This window comes from Candoia aspera, chromosome 13 (genome assembly GCF_035149785.1).
Source record: "Candoia aspera isolate rCanAsp1 chromosome 13, rCanAsp1.hap2, whole genome shotgun sequence".
NCBI classification, from domain to species: Eukaryota; Metazoa; Chordata; class Lepidosauria; order Squamata; family Boidae; genus Candoia; species Candoia aspera.
The window spans coordinates 12,242,276-12,261,990 of NC_086165.1; the positions used below are offsets into that span (position 1 = coordinate 12,242,276).

Genomic DNA, 19,715 nt, shown 5'->3' on the forward strand with positions numbered 1-19,715 from the left:
CATGGACCAATGATAAGCAGCTTGTCTGTGAAAGAACATGGTGAATAAAATAAATTCTATGATACTTAAAGATTTATTGGAACATAAATCAGGAAGGGTCAATTTTTTACCAGATGCTTGGTAAGCCTTAACTAACTGGTGTATATATGTGGGCTAAGAGGTGGGGGGGAATAATAGAAAAATAATGGAATTCTTTGCAGAACTATTCAGGACATACTTAAAGCACTTTTTCCAGCTAATTTGCATGTCTCAAGATGAGTTCATATCTGCCTGTGTATGACGATGGAAAATTTTAGAAATGAAGTTATGAAACCAGACATAAGTGAAATGCAACACTGAGAACCTGACACATTATTGCTGTTGCATTCCTAAAATATATTTGTCATCAAAATATCAAGAAATCAGGAGTCTGTAAATCCCAAAAAAGTGTTTGTTAAAAACATTGCCTAAAAAAAAGAGAAAACTATAATGGACATAGTGCTTTTACATTTCTTTATGTCAAACAAAGGTAGAAATATCTTCAAACTTTTCCACTTTTTTTTTTGTTTTCTCATGGACATCTTCTTAGATCAGCCTGGCAGGGAGAATTTTCCCAGAACATTCACCAAAACCAACACGGTGACCGCTTCCCTGACAGTAGCCTGAAAGAATTAGAAAGATCATATTGGCAATTGTTAACCAATATTAAAAACTGCCCTTTTCTGGTATACTCCATTTCATTCTCTCCTTTACATGCATTTCCACTCCTCCCATCCCAACATATTGGATTCTTGGCATGCATGTTGGACTTATTGTGTGCCGGAAGTCAGTAGCAGACCAATGAAGTTGAATGTTAATGCTAGGAGTGATAGTTCTCCCTTTGCTTTCTCTGTCCACATTTACACTTGCTTACCTGTCATAATGACTTCATCTCCATCCTGCAGAAATATTCGGGACTGACCATTCCCAAGATCAATAGTTTTTGTCCCATTCCAGGACAGTTCCAACATGGAACCAAAATTTTCAGGTTCCTTCAAAGGCAGAAATCAGAACAAGAACACCAAGCATCAGCTTGCTATGTAACTGTTATCCTGGCCTCTGTTTTTCAGAAATTAAGCCCACCTTGGGATTTGAGGAGTAAAACTCTGAGAAAAGCATCTGTCAATCCTTGACCATAATTTAATATTTTATTATCTGGAAGATGTGATGCCTAGAGAATGTTTTGGTTTCTTTTAAAGCCAGAGCTTATAAAATCTCAGAACCTAGTGACAGAACAAAAACTTCCAAAAAGAATTCTAATTAAGACATATCTAAATTCTACTTTTTCTGGTAGAAAAACCTACCACTCTTTCTATCTTCTCCTCTTTACTTTGCGTTATTTTTCAGATGCAAAAAGTGAAGAACCAGGAAGGCTCCAATCTTGATAAAGACTACAACAGGGTCTGCAGCAATGGCCCTTACTACACATACATTGCATCTGGGGATACTGGGAAATGGAGAACTACATTTCCTGTGGCTCCATATTCCCTTGATATACCACAGTCTAAGGCAGCGTTTCTCCACCTTGGCAACTTTAAGATGTGTGGACTTCAACTCCCAGAATTCCCAGCTGGCTAGGGAATTCTGGGAGTTGAAGTCCACACATCTTAAAGTTGCTAAGGTTGAGAAACGCTGGTCTGAGGCTTTGATACCAACCATGGTTATAACTAGGAATGCAGTCCTGGTGGCACTTTCTCTCTTTCTCTATCTACCATACTTAGATGTGGCAGTAAAGAGAACTCAATTCCTAATGCTAAAAACTGAGATTTCCAAGTTCTGCTACATCCTAATTATTATTATTGGTGTGCCTGAATCTGGAGAATACAAAGGACCTACTGAGACACATTTTGGAACAGATTTAAAACCTGGGGCTTTAGTTCTAAGGCTATTAGATTTCTCACATCAAGTTTAAAAGTCTTACCCTTTTTAATGCAAACATTTTGATAACGGTATGCTCAGTTCAATACTTACTGGTCCACTAATAGTTCCAGAGGCCAAAAGATCTCCTGGTCTGAGGTTGCAACCGTTAACAGTATGGTGAGTTAGCTGCTGTTTCATGGTCCAATACATGTACTATGTATAAAGAAGGAGAATGATAGCCATAAAGACTACTGTACATGCATCAGTTTTTCATAGATTATATGATAGATTAGATTATAATAACTTTTCCTCTTACCTTAAAGTTTGACCTGCAAATATTAACTGGCTTGCTCATACCATCGCCTGAAAGCAAGGAAATATTGTCAAGGAAACAAGAGGAAGTCTGTGCCCACTCTAAATCTTTAACATGATCAGACACATGCACCAGAGAACTTTAATTTGAATCTGCATAAGCACAAATTAATTACATTTGCAGTGTTTTTTTCTTTTAATAATTACAGGGCAACATTGATGACTCCCACCTGAGATTCACACAGTGGCTAATATATTGCAATGGTATGTGGGAATGACCTTGGGAGACAGGTGAAAGAGCCACAGATTAGTCAACTGTCATGCAAAAGGTATCTCAGCCCACAGAAGGAAAAGGGGCATGGGAAGTGTCTCAGAAGGGACCCTCCCGAGTTTTCTGGAAAGTAAAAGGAAAGAAGGGAAGAAATACTTTCAGACTTGCAAGATTCTATTATTATAACCTTAAAATAAAGGTAGTGATAGTACTCATGGTTTGTGCTTCTTGTCTGGACTACCTCAAAGGGCTGACATATATCTAGGTAGTAACTGGGTGGAGGGGGCTGCAAGCAAGAATTCTAATCTCTGAGGTCAAATCAACTGCTTCCATACAGGAGAGCTTTCTCCATTCTCAACGAGAAAGTACATGGGTACAAGATTGCATCATCCATGTAATCAAGTCACATGTCATTATCTTAGTCTTCTGAATTTGCTCCTTTGGAGCTCCACAAGTTGTAAACCGATTCAGAACTACGCCGTACATACCTTTAATAGCAACAAAGAGGTTTATGTCAAAAGTATAAGGCTGGTCATCACAAAGGTAAGGCAGGGGCTTGGGATCCTTGAAAGAATATAAGAATATCATTCTCTCTAATATCAAAGTTGGGGGTTAGAGTACTAATCATTAAAAAATACCACCACAGACCCACACCAAAATAAAGTGTGTTTTCTATATAACTGGATGGTCTCTAGGAACAAAGGTATGAATAGGCTAGTACATTAAAAAAACAAAATCTTCCCCCCACCAAAAGAACTCTACTGAGCAAGAACTTGTGACCTGATAGTGAAGTACGAAATTAATCTCAAGAAGCAAAGAATTGTCTGAAAGGCAGAGACTAGACCAGCAGTTAAGCCAAGATGGACCATCTGAAAGCAACTCATTCTGCCTCTTAGCAACAAGTTGTTTGGGCTCATGAGACAGAAGAAGGAGAGCATGTTATGAGATTGCTGTTGGCTTCTTCATTCATTTAACTTCTTCCAAGTTGGTAGCTCAGTGCAAACCTTTGGCTGGGTATATTGGTATTACAAAAGTGGAACAAAAAGCGTGTCCCAAACACCCCCTTCCAATGGCAAGTTATCAAAGTGCTATTAGGAAGATGGTGTTTCCTGGTTCTTGCTCCTATTGCTCTTTAGCTAAACCTTCAGTGGCTAGGACTAAGAGTCTGCATTCACACAATACACTGAGGCATGGTTTGCTTAAGTAGGTTTCACTAAATACGCCACCTGTGGCTGGTTCATACAACACTCAGAGGCAGAAACAAAGCAAGCACATTTTTTCCTTTTTATTATATTGCTATAACTCTTGATACATTATATTGTTTCAATGCAGTGATATTTATATAAAACAATCAAAGATTATTAGCATTCTATTGTTTAAAAAACTTCAGGTATTGAAAATAGGGAAAGAAAGGTAAAAATTCTGTCAGTATTAATTACAGTTTAGATGCCTGTATTTCAAGCATAGAATTATTTAGCTTTCCACCCAAAGTTAAGTATAATATTAGACAAAGAAAAAATGTGTGACTCACATCAAAGCATTAGTTACATGATAGTAGTTTCAGTCTTAAGCTATGATTATGTATATGTCTGGTCATCACAAAGATAAGGTCAATCAACCAGACATCATGGTAGTAGACAAGGACCAGAAGACAGCGGTGGTGATAGATGTAGTAGTGTCAAGTGACAGCAATATCAGGAAAAAGGAGTATGAGAAGCTGGAGAAGTCCCAGGGCCTGAAGGAGGAACTAGAGAGGATGTAGAAAGTGAAGGCCAAAGTGGTCCCAGTGGTGGTAGGAGCACTTGGGACTGTGACTCCTAAGCTGGTAGAGTGGTTCCAACAGATCCCAGAAGCAACATCAGAGTTCTCTATCCAGAAGAGTGCAGTGCTAGGAACAGCTAAGATACTGTGCAGAACCCTCAAACTCCCAGGCCTTTGGTAGAGGACCAGAGGTTGAGGAAGACACACACCACACGTAGGGGTAAGAACGGAATTTTTATATTTTTATTTTATGTATATATATAAACACATTTTGGGTTAGTATATTGTATGAAGCCAAACTGAGTTTTAGGGAGACAGTATCTCTCAAAAGTGATAGGGCCAGGTATCTTGACTACTTTAAGTTCATTGTGGAGTTCCATGTGTTTACACTTTGTACTAACCTGAATGGGATTTGGCAGTACAAAGGGCATCAGAGCTTCCATGGTGACCACCCATGGAGAGATAGTGGTGCCAAAACTCTTGCCCAAGAATGGACCCAGGGGGACATATTCCCACTTCTGAATGTCACGAGCTAAAGAAAGAAAGAAAGCAGAGAAACATTCAGAATGAAACCATTCCACATCACGATTGTGCCTAAAGATTTCTCTGATTCATTGGTGCATCCATCATATCAGAGAAAGAACATGAACATGGATATTCACCCAAAGAGCAGCACATAATATGTTATATATTTTTGAAGATTTCCAAACTTCTGCATAGATCCCTAGAAATAGGCTCCATTGAATTCTGGAGTGCTTGCTTCTGAGTGCATAGATTCAGTTTTTAGAACACGCTAAGCTATCTATCTACATTATTGCTAATATAAAAAAAAATCAATCTTTATCTAAAAAACTTCAGTAGAAATAATAGCTTGGTACTGTGCTTGAACACAGTCAATGGCAATTAGGCACAATAAAGGATGCCGCACATCACAGAAGCTCAGCCAATTACAGATAGAGACTACACCAAAACTAAATGTCTCAGTATCATAAGCTAAAGCTTTATAAAGCATTATTGGAATTCCCAGTGGCCGGGCCAATTATTTAACTCTTCACACAGATATAAGCAATGCACGCATGCATACCTTTCATGGTTCCTACCATGTTCTCTGTCCCACAAGATCCTTTTTTTAACATACTGTCAATCAATGATTGATTGATACTGTATTTTTTTTTTAAAAAAAGAGAAGATGGCAAAGGAGCTAGTATCTAACTTCTTCATCTGTCAGTTATAGAAACTGGCCTTCTGCTGGACTTTGTTCTCTTGAGCACATCTTCTAAGCGCTCCCTTATATTAGCATATTGTCTACTGTCATAAGATTGACGGTGTATTACCGCTCCAGTCATTCATGAGGACCATTCCAAAGATGTGCTTGTGAGCTTCACCAATGGGGATAGGAACTCCAGGTTTGTTTCCAGGCCCTACGAAAAATGCCTGGAAAGGTAGAAGGAGACCTTGTCAGGCATATTAGAAAAGCATATCTAAATCATATGGTCAGATAACTGACCTTGAGGCAAAACAGAAGGGCTCTTGAGAATTCTTGATCAGAAGCCTCAACAGGCAAGAATGGAATAGTGTCATGAGTAAGGATGGCGAGCAGGGGGCTCCCACCCAGACTGTCAAGCGCATGCGTAGCACTGAGGAATTGTTCAGCCATTCAAAGAGACACAGATCGAGACCGCCTTAACCTTTGGGGTTTATATGTCTGGGTTTTCCCACACTTCTTCAGTTTGTTAGGATTCCTGTTAAGTACTAGCAATAAATATTAGAGACCAGTTCCTTGTCTCAGTGTGTTTCCTGGCTGTTAGGACAAATAGTGAAGCAACATCTCCTTTCTGATCCTCCTCTGTAATCACTGCCAAGCCAGCTCTGGAAATGCCATAAATCAATTATCCGGGTCTTGGCATTTCTGAGATCTCCTTCTGTTCCCCACACCACACTCCGGTAAGTTGTACAAAAGGGGATCCAGAAATGACTTTATAATTTTACCTCTCTCCAGGATGGATGCCTTTGCTCTCCTGCTGTTTCAAATTGTCATGTTTATGAAATGCTTTTATTACTTTAATTAATTTAAATCAAGTTGTAGCCACATGTGGTGTGTGTGCATGAATGCATTAACTGAAGGGCAAGATGGAAATGTATTCAGTTTTTTTTTTAAAAAAAGGCAAAGGGGGTGTAGATAGTGGCAATGAAAGGAGAAAGGACAGGATGTAAGAAAATACAACCTTACCATTTCTAATTCAATGTCCAAATGTTTGGAAGCAGCAAAATGTGGACATTTACCTGTGATTTAAACAGAATTTGTAAATGTGTTTTTTCATTAAAACAAGAACAGTAAGTACTGAAACTTGCAAGTAGAAACCTAAAAGACTCACTGTCATTAGGACAGACTTGGCCCACTGGTCTTTTGATTGGGGTCCCAGATATGACAACAGAGGAAGAACGTCCATGGTACCCAACTGGAAGATGCAGCCTTGGAAAACAATCCAGGTTAAAAGCACATTTCAGTGATAATCTCTGGAGGTATATCTCATCTCTGGCATTGTCTGAGACAGGTAGAATCTGCACATCTATTCCATGTAGGCCACAAGAACCAGACCAGGCCCCCACATGAGAATGGCCCTCTTCCTGTTGTCCTTCCAAACTCAGTGGGCTCTCAGGGGAGAGTGCAATTTAGAGGAAACACCCAAATGATGGGACAGTACTGAAGACAGAGGCCACCTGATGGTTTTCTTTTGTCTAATGTTATAGGTTATGTTGTTTTCGATGTTTTCTGCAATGTTTTTTAAAGGATTTTATTGAGAGTCACTTAGAAACCAAGGAGGCAGCAGCATATAAAATAGATAGAGGCAGAGGCAGAGGTAGAGAGAGAGAGAGATCAAGCTGCACAATCTGCGGACCACAAAAAACTAAAATTTGGCCCCAAATATTAATTATTTATACATTGATTTATTTTTGTGGTCCATAGATTGGACACTGAATTGCCATCCAATTGTGATTTTCAAAACATTAATTTAATTCAACTTCCATTAAATTAAATTTAAATTATAATTATATCAAACCTATTCCAATTTTTTTGTCCTGGCCCTACCTAAAGATTACCACCTTCAAAAACTAAGCACCCAGAGTGCAGACAATAAATTATTCCAGATTTTCACCCAAGCCACCCTAATATGTTCCCCACATCTTGTACAGAGAGGGAAAGACAGCTACTGACCAATTGGGCATCAGCGCATTCTCCTTTCCTCTAAACATCAATCCAACATTTGTAGCATGTTGCCGAGAGGAGTAGAAATCTGTGTAATCTCCTAGAAGAAAGAGGACGAGAATGAATGAATGAATGAATGAATGAATGAATGAATGAATGAATGAATGAATGAATGAATGCATGCATGCATGCATGCATGCATGCATGCATGCCATCATAGAACAGCTGCATGAAGTCTGGAAACTTGAGGCCTCCTTAAGCAGCAGTGGAAAACAAATTCTGGAAAGTGGTGCACAAGTGACCTGTGACCTGTGAAAAAGCTGGGCCAGTGAAATAACTTTAAGATAGAAAGGTAGGAGGTCTATTTCTGACTTTAGCAAACCTGACCTTCCAGCACAAACTTCTATGTCACTTGCTGCTTTCAGCGGTGGATATGGAAACCTATTAACTGACAACTCCTTGTCTCTTCTCTGGGCAACTGATTGATGGCATATAATCACAGAGTTAAAGGGAGCCAGGCTGTCCAGCCCTGGCTCAGTGCAGAGAACCCAGAGATAGAATATTCTAAAAATATGGCTATCCATTAACTGCTCCAAGCAATAAATTGGTCCGATTGTCAAGGTACCACATGCCACCAAGAAGTTTCTCCTAATGTTTAATTGGAATGTATTCTCCTGAGAATTATGAAAGACCAGCAACATCTGGAAGGCACCAGGTAGGGAAAAGAAAGTAGACTTTTCTTCCCACCGTGGTTCCTCACCCAAGTCATCATAAATCCCCCACTGCCTTTGTCCATGCCTATTGAATATTGTTGGGCTCCACCTCTCTTCAGATTGGATCATACTGGCTGGAGATGATGGGTGCTGGAGTCCAAAAAGATCTGGCAGGCCGTTTCAGATTCAGCAGTTCCATCCCTCCTTTAAAAAACATTATTGGATGTTTATTATGTATTTATTATTGATTCAGGCAGAAAGATTAAGTAAATATCTAGATCTAACTATATAAAAGATTTTCATCTGTCTGCTTGCATAATATAGGAGGTTAGACACCTGAATCCCTTAAATCTAGTTGTCTTCTCCTTTTCCATCTTGCTCTGTTAATATATTTTTTAAAAGATCCACGTATTGCTCATCTGTTTTAATTTAATACTTGCAATTTGCCAACTCAAGATTTTTTTTTAATGTGCAATGTAAATTTTGAGATGGCCTATTGAAGGTATTGCCCTAAAATAAGTTTGGGATTTTTTTTTCCACCTTCTCCAATGGCCAACACGGATTTGCTTTTAAAGGGACTTTTAATAAATACAATTCTTCTACTGCCCTCTGGCGTTCTTCAAAGGAATCTCTTGTTTATTCTGATGTTTGTGTTTGTGTTTGCATCCATGTCCAAAAACACCCCCAAAGAAACATCTTTTCAGGTCTATAATTCTCTTCTCTTGATTGATATTAGTGAGTGTAAAAGCTATGCGGGAAAGCACACCAGTTTAGCAGCCTTCAAGTCTGGCCTTATCAAGTCAGATCTGAGAAGTGGGTCTCCATTTCTGGACACAACAGTAGTTTTCCTGCAAGCCCAAAGCTAGCCCTACAAGAAAAAGACCAGATTCAAGACTTCTTTTACTGGCAGGAAGGGGTATTTTGTCCTTTCCTTTATAAAGGCATTTGGGTGGCAGTTTTCAGAATATGATCACTTTACTCCTTTGAGGGTACAAACTATTGACATGCTATACCTTCAAAGAACTTACCAATTTCAGCTGGAAGATGCATTATTGCAGAAGCTTGTGATATAAATGCTCTGGGGAAAAAGCAAAGGAAACAGGACAAACATTTTATTCTCAAGAAACAATTTTTCTGAAATTTCCTATGCTCTCTACCACTAATGCAAGGATTGGACAAACTCAGGTTGAATGTCCTCATATTTTCCTTAGTTTTTAAAATATAAATTACTAGTTAATGTTCAGATTTCCAAATCTCTTCCATTGACAGCAACATAATGCATAAACTATATAATGGTGGACAGCAGTTAGCATAGACAGGGCCGCAACTGGGGGCGGGGGGGGCAACCGGGGCATGTACCCTGGGTGACACACTGGTGGGGTGCCAAAATGAGCGCCTGGGGGGGGTGCCAAAATGGGCGTGGAATCCATGTTTGCCCCAGGTGACACAGACCCTAGTTGCGGCCCTGAGCATAGATGGGGTCTATCGTTTCACCTGATCTTATTTGTTTTTATACTTGTGTTATTGTAAAGTGTCTGGTATCTTGTGAGTGGGCAATTTTTTGTAAATACATATGTATGTACAGTTTAGGTCTGGTAGAAGAGGGTTTTTGTATGTGTAGCTTATACCAAGGGATAAAAATGCTCAACTCATTTGCTTTTTGCTTTATTTCATTTATATCCTGCATGCCTGCAACTCAGGGAAAAGGATCATTTTCCAAGCTAAGGCTACATCTGACCAGAAGAAAACTGCCAGAAATTTCATTCTGGTAATGGCCATGGTGTAGACAATCAGGAAGATGACCTTGGTGAATATACACAGGAACTAGGCAAAAGGGGATGAAGTCATTTTAAAGTCCAGAACTATGAGATAACATTTGGAAGTGACTTAGGCAGACACTTCTCTGATTCACTGGAGTAAGAAGGGGGAGGAGGCACAGCACAATCAAATTTGCAAGATTCTGCTATAATAGTCAATTTCAATAAAAGCAGTTTTAGCCTTCCTGTGGAGTTGATTTCCTGGTCTGGTGTACCTAGTGAGGCTGACATCAACCTTGCAAGTCTGCTTGTGCTGAGCCTAGGCAATGGAGCCTGCATATCTCCATCAAGGTCATCTTCCTTACTCTTTACACACAGTCAGAAATCAAGTGGCTGGCTAGTGGCAAAAGTCAATAGAACAGTGGATGAGACTTTTACCCTTGTTCAGTGAATTGCTGTTTAAGGGCACACTCTAGCTAGCTAACAAGCTAACTCTTTGATTCTGAAATTTTTGAAACAATTGTAACTGCACTCCCACTAAATCACACATCACTCATACATGCACAGCACCAAATATACACCCTTGTTCTATATTTAAGTACCTTTTGCGTAACTCTGAATTATCTCTGAGTGTTGGCTCTTCAGCAGAAAGCATTTTTTGCAGCAATGCTCTGGCCTCGGTCCACGCTTCCCAGCCCAATGACGTGAAAGCATTGAGAGTTGACTGCAGTGAAGGTAAAAGGAGAGAAATCATGTCTTTCCATGGCTCTAATGTAGGATATGAACAGCAAGTCACTAAGAGATCCCAATTCCAGCCTGATGTGCAACCTTGAAGCCATTTGTCCACTCCAATACTAATGGAAAATCATGGTGGGTCACTTAGTTGCTAATCATGCATGCAAAATGTAGGTTCTGTGCAGGAATGGGTCAAGGACTATTTGCGGAAGGCAGAAATTCAGTGCTCCCTAAGTGGGTCTTCACCTCAGCCAGTTCTCCAGGTCATGACCAAGGAGCCTGATACCAGATCAGTCAGTCACTAGAACAAGAGATAGATGAAAATTGTTTCCCCCACTCAAAAGAGAATGACTTAGAGTTCTTTACATGCATGGGCAGGAGAAAAGGATGAAAAAATGTAAGCTTTGGTTTCACTATAAATAGCAGTCATAGAAATTCTTTTGTAAAGTCCTCATTAGGTTTTCTACAATAAACCCACAGATTATTAGCTTTTTGTTTCCTAGAATGCCTTCTTCCATTCTAGTTTGTTGAGAGAAACCTGAAATCACCATCATCACTGTTGCTCCCCTCTTCCTTGGAGTCAAATGTGAACCTGGTGGTGAGGTTAAGTTTTGAGAGCAGTCACCTTGAACTTTTTCTGCAGAATGAAGATGAGGGACCCTGACACAGTAGGGCTGGTTGGCCATTTCACTGAGTTAGCTAATAAGCATTGCATTTATTTATTTATTTTTTAAAGGGAGGCATCTTATAAGATTGGTAAGTCCAGGACCTAAATTTATAGAGTTGCACCACTGTCTACTAGCCTTTTATTTAACCTTCTGCAATGCAATCATCCTCCTGATTTTATGAACATTAACTTGAAATCTGGAAGTCTGGAAGGAGAACACCTTGACTTGGAAAGGCTGGTGTAGACTTCGGCATCCACTCATAGAATCAAAGGATTATAGAGTTGGAACGGACCACAAAGATCTAGTCTGACCCTCTGCAATATGCAGGAAGACCAATTAATCCATCCTCAAGAGGTGTCCAGCCTCTTTGTTGAAACCTCCAGAGATGAAGAACCCACAACTTCTGTAGATAGACTATTCCACTGATCTTCAAAACTAACCCTGGTACAAAAATATAACTAATTCAGCAACTAACCACCAGCTTTCAACCTCTATGGTTTTCAGAAGAAGCACTATACTGGTGGGTTCCTTAAAGAAGCTGAGAAATCCACCAGTAGTTAAATTTGACTGAAACCATTCTGTAAGATGGTTCTCCTAGAAAAGGATACCTGCTCAAAGACATGGCGTTGCTTCGAAAGGACAGGTCCATCAAACAGATGTTTAATAACACTGAGATCTAGCACTTGATCACCAATTGCCACTCCAATCCTGTGTCTGGGCTGCAAGAGAGAGAGAGAAATATGCTTGAAATTTATATGATCTGAAGGGAAACCAGAGTATAATAATGATGGCACTAATTAATCAGACATGAGATTTAATTGTTTAAAAACTTGTAGAGGGACTGGGCATAGTAAACAAAATGAATGGTCTGTAGCTAAGTGATAGAGCTCTCACTCTGCATTCAAAAAGTTCCAGCTTTGGTCCCCAGCATCTGTAGGAAGAGCTATCTAAAATGTTGGAGCACAGAGCCTGTCCAAATTAAAAGCCCAGCCTTTTACAAATTCAGAATTTGCTCAGCTGCTATTCCATCTACCAAAGTCATATCGACCATCCACAGCCTTCAAAGGTGAAGTGGGAGGATGGGGGGCACTGAAAACCTCATTTTACCTCTCTACAGATGAGTCCCATCAAAAATAAACACAGAAAGAACTGGGCTGGGGAGCATAAACCTTTTTAAATCTTGAAAAAACCTTATCCCTTGAACACTCACCCCTCTGTCGCTTCAGCAAACAAGAAAGTTAATGTATAACCTGCAGTGTAGGATTGGTTTGCTCTGGTGCTCTTGATTCTGCTGGCTCTCCAAGAAACTAAATTTTCCCCCCAAAAGCTATGCCACTCACAAACAGCAGAGGTTTGGCCTTTGAGTTCTCTATGTATTCTATGGTTTGATCATTCAAGCTTAGCAGCTATTAATGCAGGATTCCTATGGAACTCCAGATTGGGAGGCTTTCAAAACCCTTCTTAGCCATGCTGTCCCCAGATGTTGGTGTTCCAACTCATCTGGTCTGCCTTACATTTTTGTTCAAAGAGTCTAAGCATTGGAGGAGCCTCTGGAACAAAGTTCAGAACTCAGTATTTTATTAGCAAATTCACCAACATTAGAAACTGGTTAAGAGAAAATTGAAAAGACATGTCAAACCTCTGCAGAAAAAACAGGACTGAAAACTATCAATGGGCACTCTGAATGCAGTGGAAAGGGGACTGAATGTAAGCAGGATAGACTGAAACAAAAATTGCACAAGTTTATGAAAACCTATGAGCCCTAGATTTGGCATTCTCAACCAATTAACATCTTTGGTACTGTCCCAGTTATTATTTAAGCTCTTACCACCACACACTAACAAAGTTATGGAAATTAGTAGCTGTCTCTGTATTTTTTTTTACAAGTAAGTTTCCTTAAAATTAATGGCTGGGTTGATGGAAGTCTTTCCTCATTGTTAGACCTACCAGCGTTGCAACTTGCCAAAGCAAAGTGCCTGATGTGGATGCCTAGGATCTATCTGGATCAAGATACTCAGAAGGAAAGCAAGAGAGACCAACTCAAAGTGAAATGAAATTTGTTTACTTACCTCATCCTTTGTAGAAAAGATTCCGTAGGGCAGGTTTTGAATGGGGAAATGGGAATTCTCTTCCACTTGAATAAAAGACATGTTGCTTTGATCTTTCGTGCACAGGAGAAAGAAAAAGAGAAATTCCCAGATGTTGCTTGGGTTACTAGACCTTGGATAGGCCCCTCCTTTTCAATAGGAAACAGCCAATCGGTCTTGTTTCCTCTATCCCACCCACCCTCACTGAATTTGCTGTCTACATACCAGACAGTTAAGTAATCCCAGAATGTCACGTGACTCAATAGCAGCCACAGCTGCAGCCTCCCTCTTTCACTCATATTCCTCCTAGAACCTTCTCCAGCAGATTCAGCCTAGAGAAATCAAAGAACAAGGACTTGTGATGGTTGAGAGATGCATCCCTCCCCGCTTTCGAACCACCAGGAAACTTTGGCCAGAGATCTTCCTTTTTGTAATGCTAAGGTATTGGCTTCAGGTTTGAAACTGGCATAGTGCTTTCCAGATTCCCTGACAGAAACAGCTCCATTGGAAGGATGGTTAAATGCTGTCATGCATATTTCTCACAGTCTTCCATGTATTGACACTAGGTTCACATGAAGCCTTGGATTTTTTTTTTAATTTTCCCCAGCTAAACTCATTAACATGCAATTAACATTTTATGCAGAAGTGATCAGGCCACTTCTGAAGAAACACAATCTGGACCTAGAGGATAAAAACTATTATAGATCAGTGGCCAATATTCCTTTTCTAGGCAAGATACTCCAACCGTGGTGGACAATCAACTCCAGGTTCTCTTGGATGAAACTGATTTTCTAGAACCTTTTCAATCTGTTTTCAGGCCTGGTTATGGAACAGAAACTGCCTTGGTCACTCTGGAGGATGACCTGTGCTGGGCAAAAGTGGGAGTGTGACCCTATTGATTCTCTTGGACCTCTCAGTAGCTTTCAATACCTTCAACCATGGTATCCTTCTGAAGAGGTTCTAGGAGTTGTAATGTGGAGTACTGTACTGCAAAGGTCCTTTGCCTACTTGGATACTAATTTCCAGGTGGTGGTGCTGGGGTATTATTATTCTGCTTCATAGTGGTTAGGCTATGGAGTCCCTCGGGGTTCTGTTTTATCACCTATGCTTTTTAACATCTACATGAAACTGCTGGGAGAGATCATCCAGCAATGTGGACTGAGGTCATCAGTACGTGGGTGATACCCAGCTCTACCTCTCTTTTTCATCTAACGTGGGTTAGGTGGTTGACATTAAGAGCCAGGGCTTGGTAGTGTAATGGACTAGATGGTGGCCAATAAAATGAGGCTCAATCCAGAAAAGACAGAGATACTGCTTGTGGAGGGTGCAGCTGTCCAGCTGAATGATGCCGTCATCCTGGAGGGATGACTTGCTCTAAAGGAGCAAGTTCACAGCTTGGGGGGTGCTCTTAGATCCATTGTTGTCACCAGAGGCCCAGATGATCTTGGTGACACAGAGCACCTTTCCTCAGCTTTGGCTGATTTACCAACTGAGACCTCACCTGGGCAGAGACAGCCTCACAAGAGTTATTCATGCTCTGGAAATTTCCTGGTTGGATTATTGCAATGGATTGTATGTGGGGATACCTCGAAAAATGGTCTGGAATCTTCAGTTAGTTTAAAATAGAGCAGCTACTGCTCAAAGGGACTGGCTGATACAAACATATTATGCCAGTGCATTGCCATCTATGCTGGCTGCCGATCCATGTCTGGACCCAGTTCAAAGAGCTGGTTTTGACTTTTATAAGCCCTGAATGCTTAGGACCAGGTTACCTGAAGGAGCACCTTCTCCTATATGACCTACCTGGACCTTAGGATCTTCTAATGAAGCCCTCCCCACCAAAGGAGGTGAGATGGGTCTCTCCAAGGGAGCTTTTTATGTGGTGGTACCCCATTTATGGAACTCCTTCCTCAGAAGCCCAACTGGGACCCACCCTATTCATGTGCCAGGTGAAGATCTATTTTCCCAGGCTTTTCAATTGGCTTTTAATTTGTTTTAGATTCTGAATGACCACCTTGTTGCTGCCCAGTTTGTGTATTTTCATTTGGCATTTGATTGCATGCTTTCATTCAAACTGTATTTTCTGATGTGTTTTATTATGAACCACCCAGCTATTGGGTGGTTTAACATTTTCAATAAATAAATAATGGCAAAGCCATTAGCAAAACTTTGCAAACAAGAAATGGTTTGGCTCACCCAGCCTAACCTAGGCCAGAAACAAACCAACCACATGACTTGCCGTGATAGGTGAACCCAGTCTTCCCCTCTGGGGTATCAGCTCCAATTGTCCATCTCAAGAGCCTGAGGCTCCTATTGTGGCCAATGGACTCCCAAAATCCTATGGTGTAAGCCAGTTGCCTGAGCACAATACCTATAAAAATGAGATTTGTCTCTCTGTCCCTACAATCTTGAGGCAACCTGAAACTTAAACACAAACAAGCTACTTTGAGCTTTGATGAATTGAACTGCACCAAGGCTGTCTTAACACCTCTAAGTCTGTTCATCCTAACATCATTTGTCTATGTAGTCCTACAACTCCTTTTTTAAAATGTTTTCAACTAAAGCAAGACTTAAACCTGCAATCATTCTCATGCAAAATGTGTTCTCTCTCTGCAGTGGGTTCCTCTTCCAGTCTCTGTCATTTTAACTATTCCATAACCATACATTTTAAAAACTTAAGGCTATTTCTTGAGAATTCCCTAATTCCCTGTAGTCAGATCCAACAGCAGAAATCATTATTGGCCACGCGAAGTTCCTTTCTGAAATCAGTATTTGCTGTTGGGTTTTTGTATTGGGCCAATACAGCGATTTCCATATTCTATTAAAAATTTTACCAAGCACATTCCATCTGGAAGCCAATTCTCCCCCTTCCTTTTTTTACATGCAGATTGCTTCCCTTGTGGCACATTACATAGGATCCTCTATGATTGGGTTGGTTAGAAATGCTGTTAATGAATAAACAGCATTTTTGCAGCATATAATTGAATACACACACACACAAATATACAAATAGCCAATCCCATGCAATCCTTGAATCCATGTTAGTTGAAGGACTATAATTTCCTTACAAATATGCATCACTAGAAAGGGAATAAAGCAAAACATCATAATCCATTATTTACAAGAAATCCTTATCCAATTTGATTCCCTTTATTACATACTGTAGAAGTTCAAATTCGACAAAAACATTTCTCATCTAGGCTGATTACAGAATATAAAGAAAGCAGTATGCACTGATATGGCAAATCCGGGAAGTTTTTATCTATCCAGAGGACAGCCCACAGAATATCGGAGCAAACTTATTTTAATTCCAGAAGGCAGGACTGTAATAAAATTACAAGACAGCAACTATTTGCAAAAAGGCTTGGAGGATATTCTCAAGCGTATCAATTGTTCAGCAGCGATGTCCGGGCAGGTAAGAGGTGACTTTTCTTCATCAAAAATAAGACACGCTGGACTTCGGAATCCTTTCTCCCCAGTAGATTGCAGTTGACGACTTCAAGCTCCAAATAGAAAACTGGACAATGCTGTGTTTGTACTTCATGCTTAGGCAGGAAGATCAAGATGCATCTCTCTTCAGAGATAGGACCTCTAGAAATCCGGGGAAAGAGGCTGAAGCCGGAAGACAGCATGTGTGCACCTACCCCACATGCTCTTTCAATGTAGAAGAGCAAGTGTGAAAAAATAAAAGGATACCACTGGATAACCCTATGCTAAGGGTTTTCTCTAGCTGCATTTTAACTCTTACAGCAAAGCTGTAAAACAAGGGTTGCACATGAACACTGTCCAGGAAAGGTCCTTCCCATTAACCACATTAGTTTCAAGCCCATATTTCAACCAGTTAAGTTTTTAACATGGTTAGAGGCTGTTGGTTTCTGGGCGGAGGGCGGGTTATCGTATCTATTCTAAATCCCTTTTTCCTTCTTTTATTCTCTGATAAAAGTTAGGCTCACCTTGTTAAAAGGCTGAAATTGTTGCATGTTAACCAGTGACATTATGGCATTTGAACCCAGACTCATCTGTTTCAGTCCAATATTCAAATACGGCTTTCGTCAAGGTAGTTTAAATCAACACTGACACTGCTCTGCTGTAGTTGCTAATCAAATCTGACTCACTTTCCTTCAGTGCAATGACTTGCATTGAATTACTTCTTCTTCCATCCTTCTTCCAGGCACAAACGGATGCGTGCATACTTGTAAAAAGCAACAGGTACCAAGTGCCAATCCTCAATCCCAATTTTTAAAAATTTTATTTTAATCAAAGTTAAAGACGTGGATGAACATAAATACAATACAGTTAAAAGTTCTTCATTCTTCGTATTGGTGCACGTAAAAGACCCAATAGCACAATTCCCAAGGAAATCTGCAAGCAGGCAAACTCTCAACATGCACACAGGAGAAAAAGAAAAAGAAAAAGAAAAAAAAGGGGGGGGGTTAGAGAAACCTAGAAAATATCTGTGAAGAGAAAAAGTCACACACGCTTTAGCAACTCAGCACTCTCTCACACACTCGGATGCGAACGATGCATACATAAATAGATAGTGGGTGCAAACGAGCTATTATGATAACATGTGTATAAATTTTTGTTAAGGGCGGGAAACCAAGCAGCCTTAATGATTAAATACATTCAGTTATTGATTGCTAGTTGTGCCATACAAGGCATTACCCAAAGAGGGGGAAAAGAGGGGCAATTGTGCCGCAGAGAGAAAAAGAAAAGCTATATACAAAACGAACAGAAGTGTCTTGGGTTAATGCATGCACGTTCAGTATGAGAACTGGGAAAAGCATGGATGCCCTCCAACGCAACTCTGGGTGGTATTAGAGAAAGCCCTCTGCACTCAATTCTTTTTTAAAATGAAAATACTTTTATAGCCATGGTATCCATTCACCAGCTTCCATAGACCCCCTTCATGGTGGATCACATGTGTAAAGTTTATGTCTTCATCTGTAGGAACTCAAAAAAAAAAAGAACCCTGAAATAAAGGTGGCGGCTTGTCATGTGCTAAAAGAAGGGGCGAAAAAATCTATGGTTTTGATGACATGCATGATTTGGGACACTTGTCCTCTATGTTCTTGAAGTCTACAAGGGACGGGGCAGAAAAGTGAAAGGGTTATGTGTGGGGGTTTGTGGAGGGGGAGGGGAAAAAGCTCAAGTCAATTTTCATCTGCAGATGGTCAAACATTTTAATATTCCAGCTACAGGAGCAGTTCAAATCTTCTGAATCTTTTCCCCGACAACTACAGGATTCTCTTTTCTGATCTTCTCAGCTGCATCAGCTTTGTAATTGTAAGAACAACTGTGGACATCTGAATAACGGTGTACAGCACAGTAAACGTTTCCACACCTGCATTCAAACCCTGGAAAGAAAGGACAGAAGCTGAAATGTCTGGTCTTAGGAAAGTATAAGGTCTGGGTGTCTTGATTTTATGGGCCGGGCATTGGGGGGGCACTTTGAGTCAGTCTTGACTGCTAGCAACTACCTGGACAAGTCCCTGCAGTTTCCTTGGCAAGCTTTTGGAAGTGGTTTGCCATTGCCTCCTTCCAAGGGCTGAGAGAAAGTGACTGGCCCAAGGTCACCCAGCTGGCTTTGTGCCCAAGGCGGGACTAGAACTCACAGTCTCCTGGTTTCTAGTCTGGTGCCTTTAACCACTACACTAAGCTGGCTCTCATGGGTAATATGAAGGTTGCTTGAAACACTTTCTATTTCCTTTCCCGGCCTTGTAGTATTGATGGGTGGGTATCAACAGGGAGAACTGTTCCTTATTCACCCTTCAAATAAGACAGCTTATCAGTTCCCATCAAGTTATAAGATAAAGCAAGCATGGTGAGACCAAACATATAAATGGTAATTATTATATTAAACCTCAGAAAAAAAAGCTGCTGCAAGAAATAATTGTGCATAAAAACAAAATCCGCTGAAAAGCTTTACCTAGTCGACAACTCTGGAAGGGGAAAATAAAAGATCTTTCACAACATCATTGTGATTTTCAAGATGTTACTTCAAAAATCAAACTGACTGGTTCATCGATCAAGAAGAATATTGTCTGGGAGTTTGCATGAGTCCTAGAACAAATACCATTCCAAAATGGGGAAAAATGGGAATCTCCTGCCCTACTCCCACCCCTTATTTCAATCCCCCCTTTTTGTGCCATCTCGCCATTCACATTAGATCTGTCCCCACCCCGACAAATTAAGTGCAATTCCCCACCCCTGAAGTTTGCCCATGGTTCCTTTCCTTCTGATTGAGATTGGAACCTTGTCACTTAATAGCAGTTTTAGTAAGTATCTAACATGTTCTTAAAGCAGATTATGAGCATTGCAGCAT

The 19,715-nt window shown here is 40.3% G+C and overlaps 2 protein-coding genes across 5 annotated transcripts in view; both read right to left on the bottom strand.

Moving 5' to 3' along the window:
• Nucleotides 1-475: 475 nt before the first annotated feature.
• On the bottom strand, nucleotides 476-13,499 carry FAH (fumarylacetoacetate hydrolase). Its single transcript, XM_063313952.1, has 14 exons — nucleotides 13,373-13,499; nucleotides 11,912-12,022; nucleotides 10,503-10,624; nucleotides 9,172-9,221; nucleotides 7,440-7,530; nucleotides 6,598-6,695; nucleotides 6,453-6,505; nucleotides 5,557-5,656; nucleotides 4,624-4,754; nucleotides 2,950-3,025; nucleotides 2,195-2,241; nucleotides 1,990-2,091; nucleotides 893-1,010; nucleotides 476-641 (listed from the first exon to the last, which is right to left on the bottom strand). The coding sequence occupies exons 1-14, from the start codon at nucleotides 13,451-13,453 to the stop codon at nucleotides 565-567; spliced, it is 1,257 nt and encodes a 418-aa protein (XP_063170022.1). The 5' UTR covers nucleotides 13,454-13,499; the 3' UTR covers nucleotides 476-564.
• A 4,116-nt stretch (nucleotides 13,500-17,615) lies between these two features.
• ZFAND6 (zinc finger AN1-type containing 6) overlaps nucleotides 17,616-19,715 on the bottom strand; it is a 51,889-nt gene continuing 49,789 nt past the window's right edge. For all 4 annotated transcript variants that reach the window (XM_063313847.1, XM_063313846.1, XM_063313844.1 and 1 more), the window contains one exon: nucleotides 17,616-18,747. In XM_063313847.1, the coding sequence (XP_063169917.1) occupies nucleotides 18,599-18,747 (149 nt within the window). In that variant the 3' untranslated portion in view covers nucleotides 17,616-18,598. The remainder of the gene's footprint in view (nucleotides 18,748-19,715) is intronic.

Bases quoted from the DNA above. Each gene is read 5' to 3' on its own strand.
- FAH (XM_063313952.1), bottom strand. From the start codon at position 13,453: ATGTCTTTTATTCAAGTGGAAGAGAATTCCCATTTCCCCATTCAAAAC. The intron at 5,657-6,452 runs GTAAGGTTGTAT...CTACCTTTCCAG, and splicing joins TGGACATTGAATTAGAAATG to GCATTTTTCGTAGGGCCTGG. The intron at 642-892 runs GTAAGCAAGTGT...TAATTCTTTCAG, and splicing joins AGATGAAGTCATTATGACAG to GCTACTGTCAGGGAAGCGGT.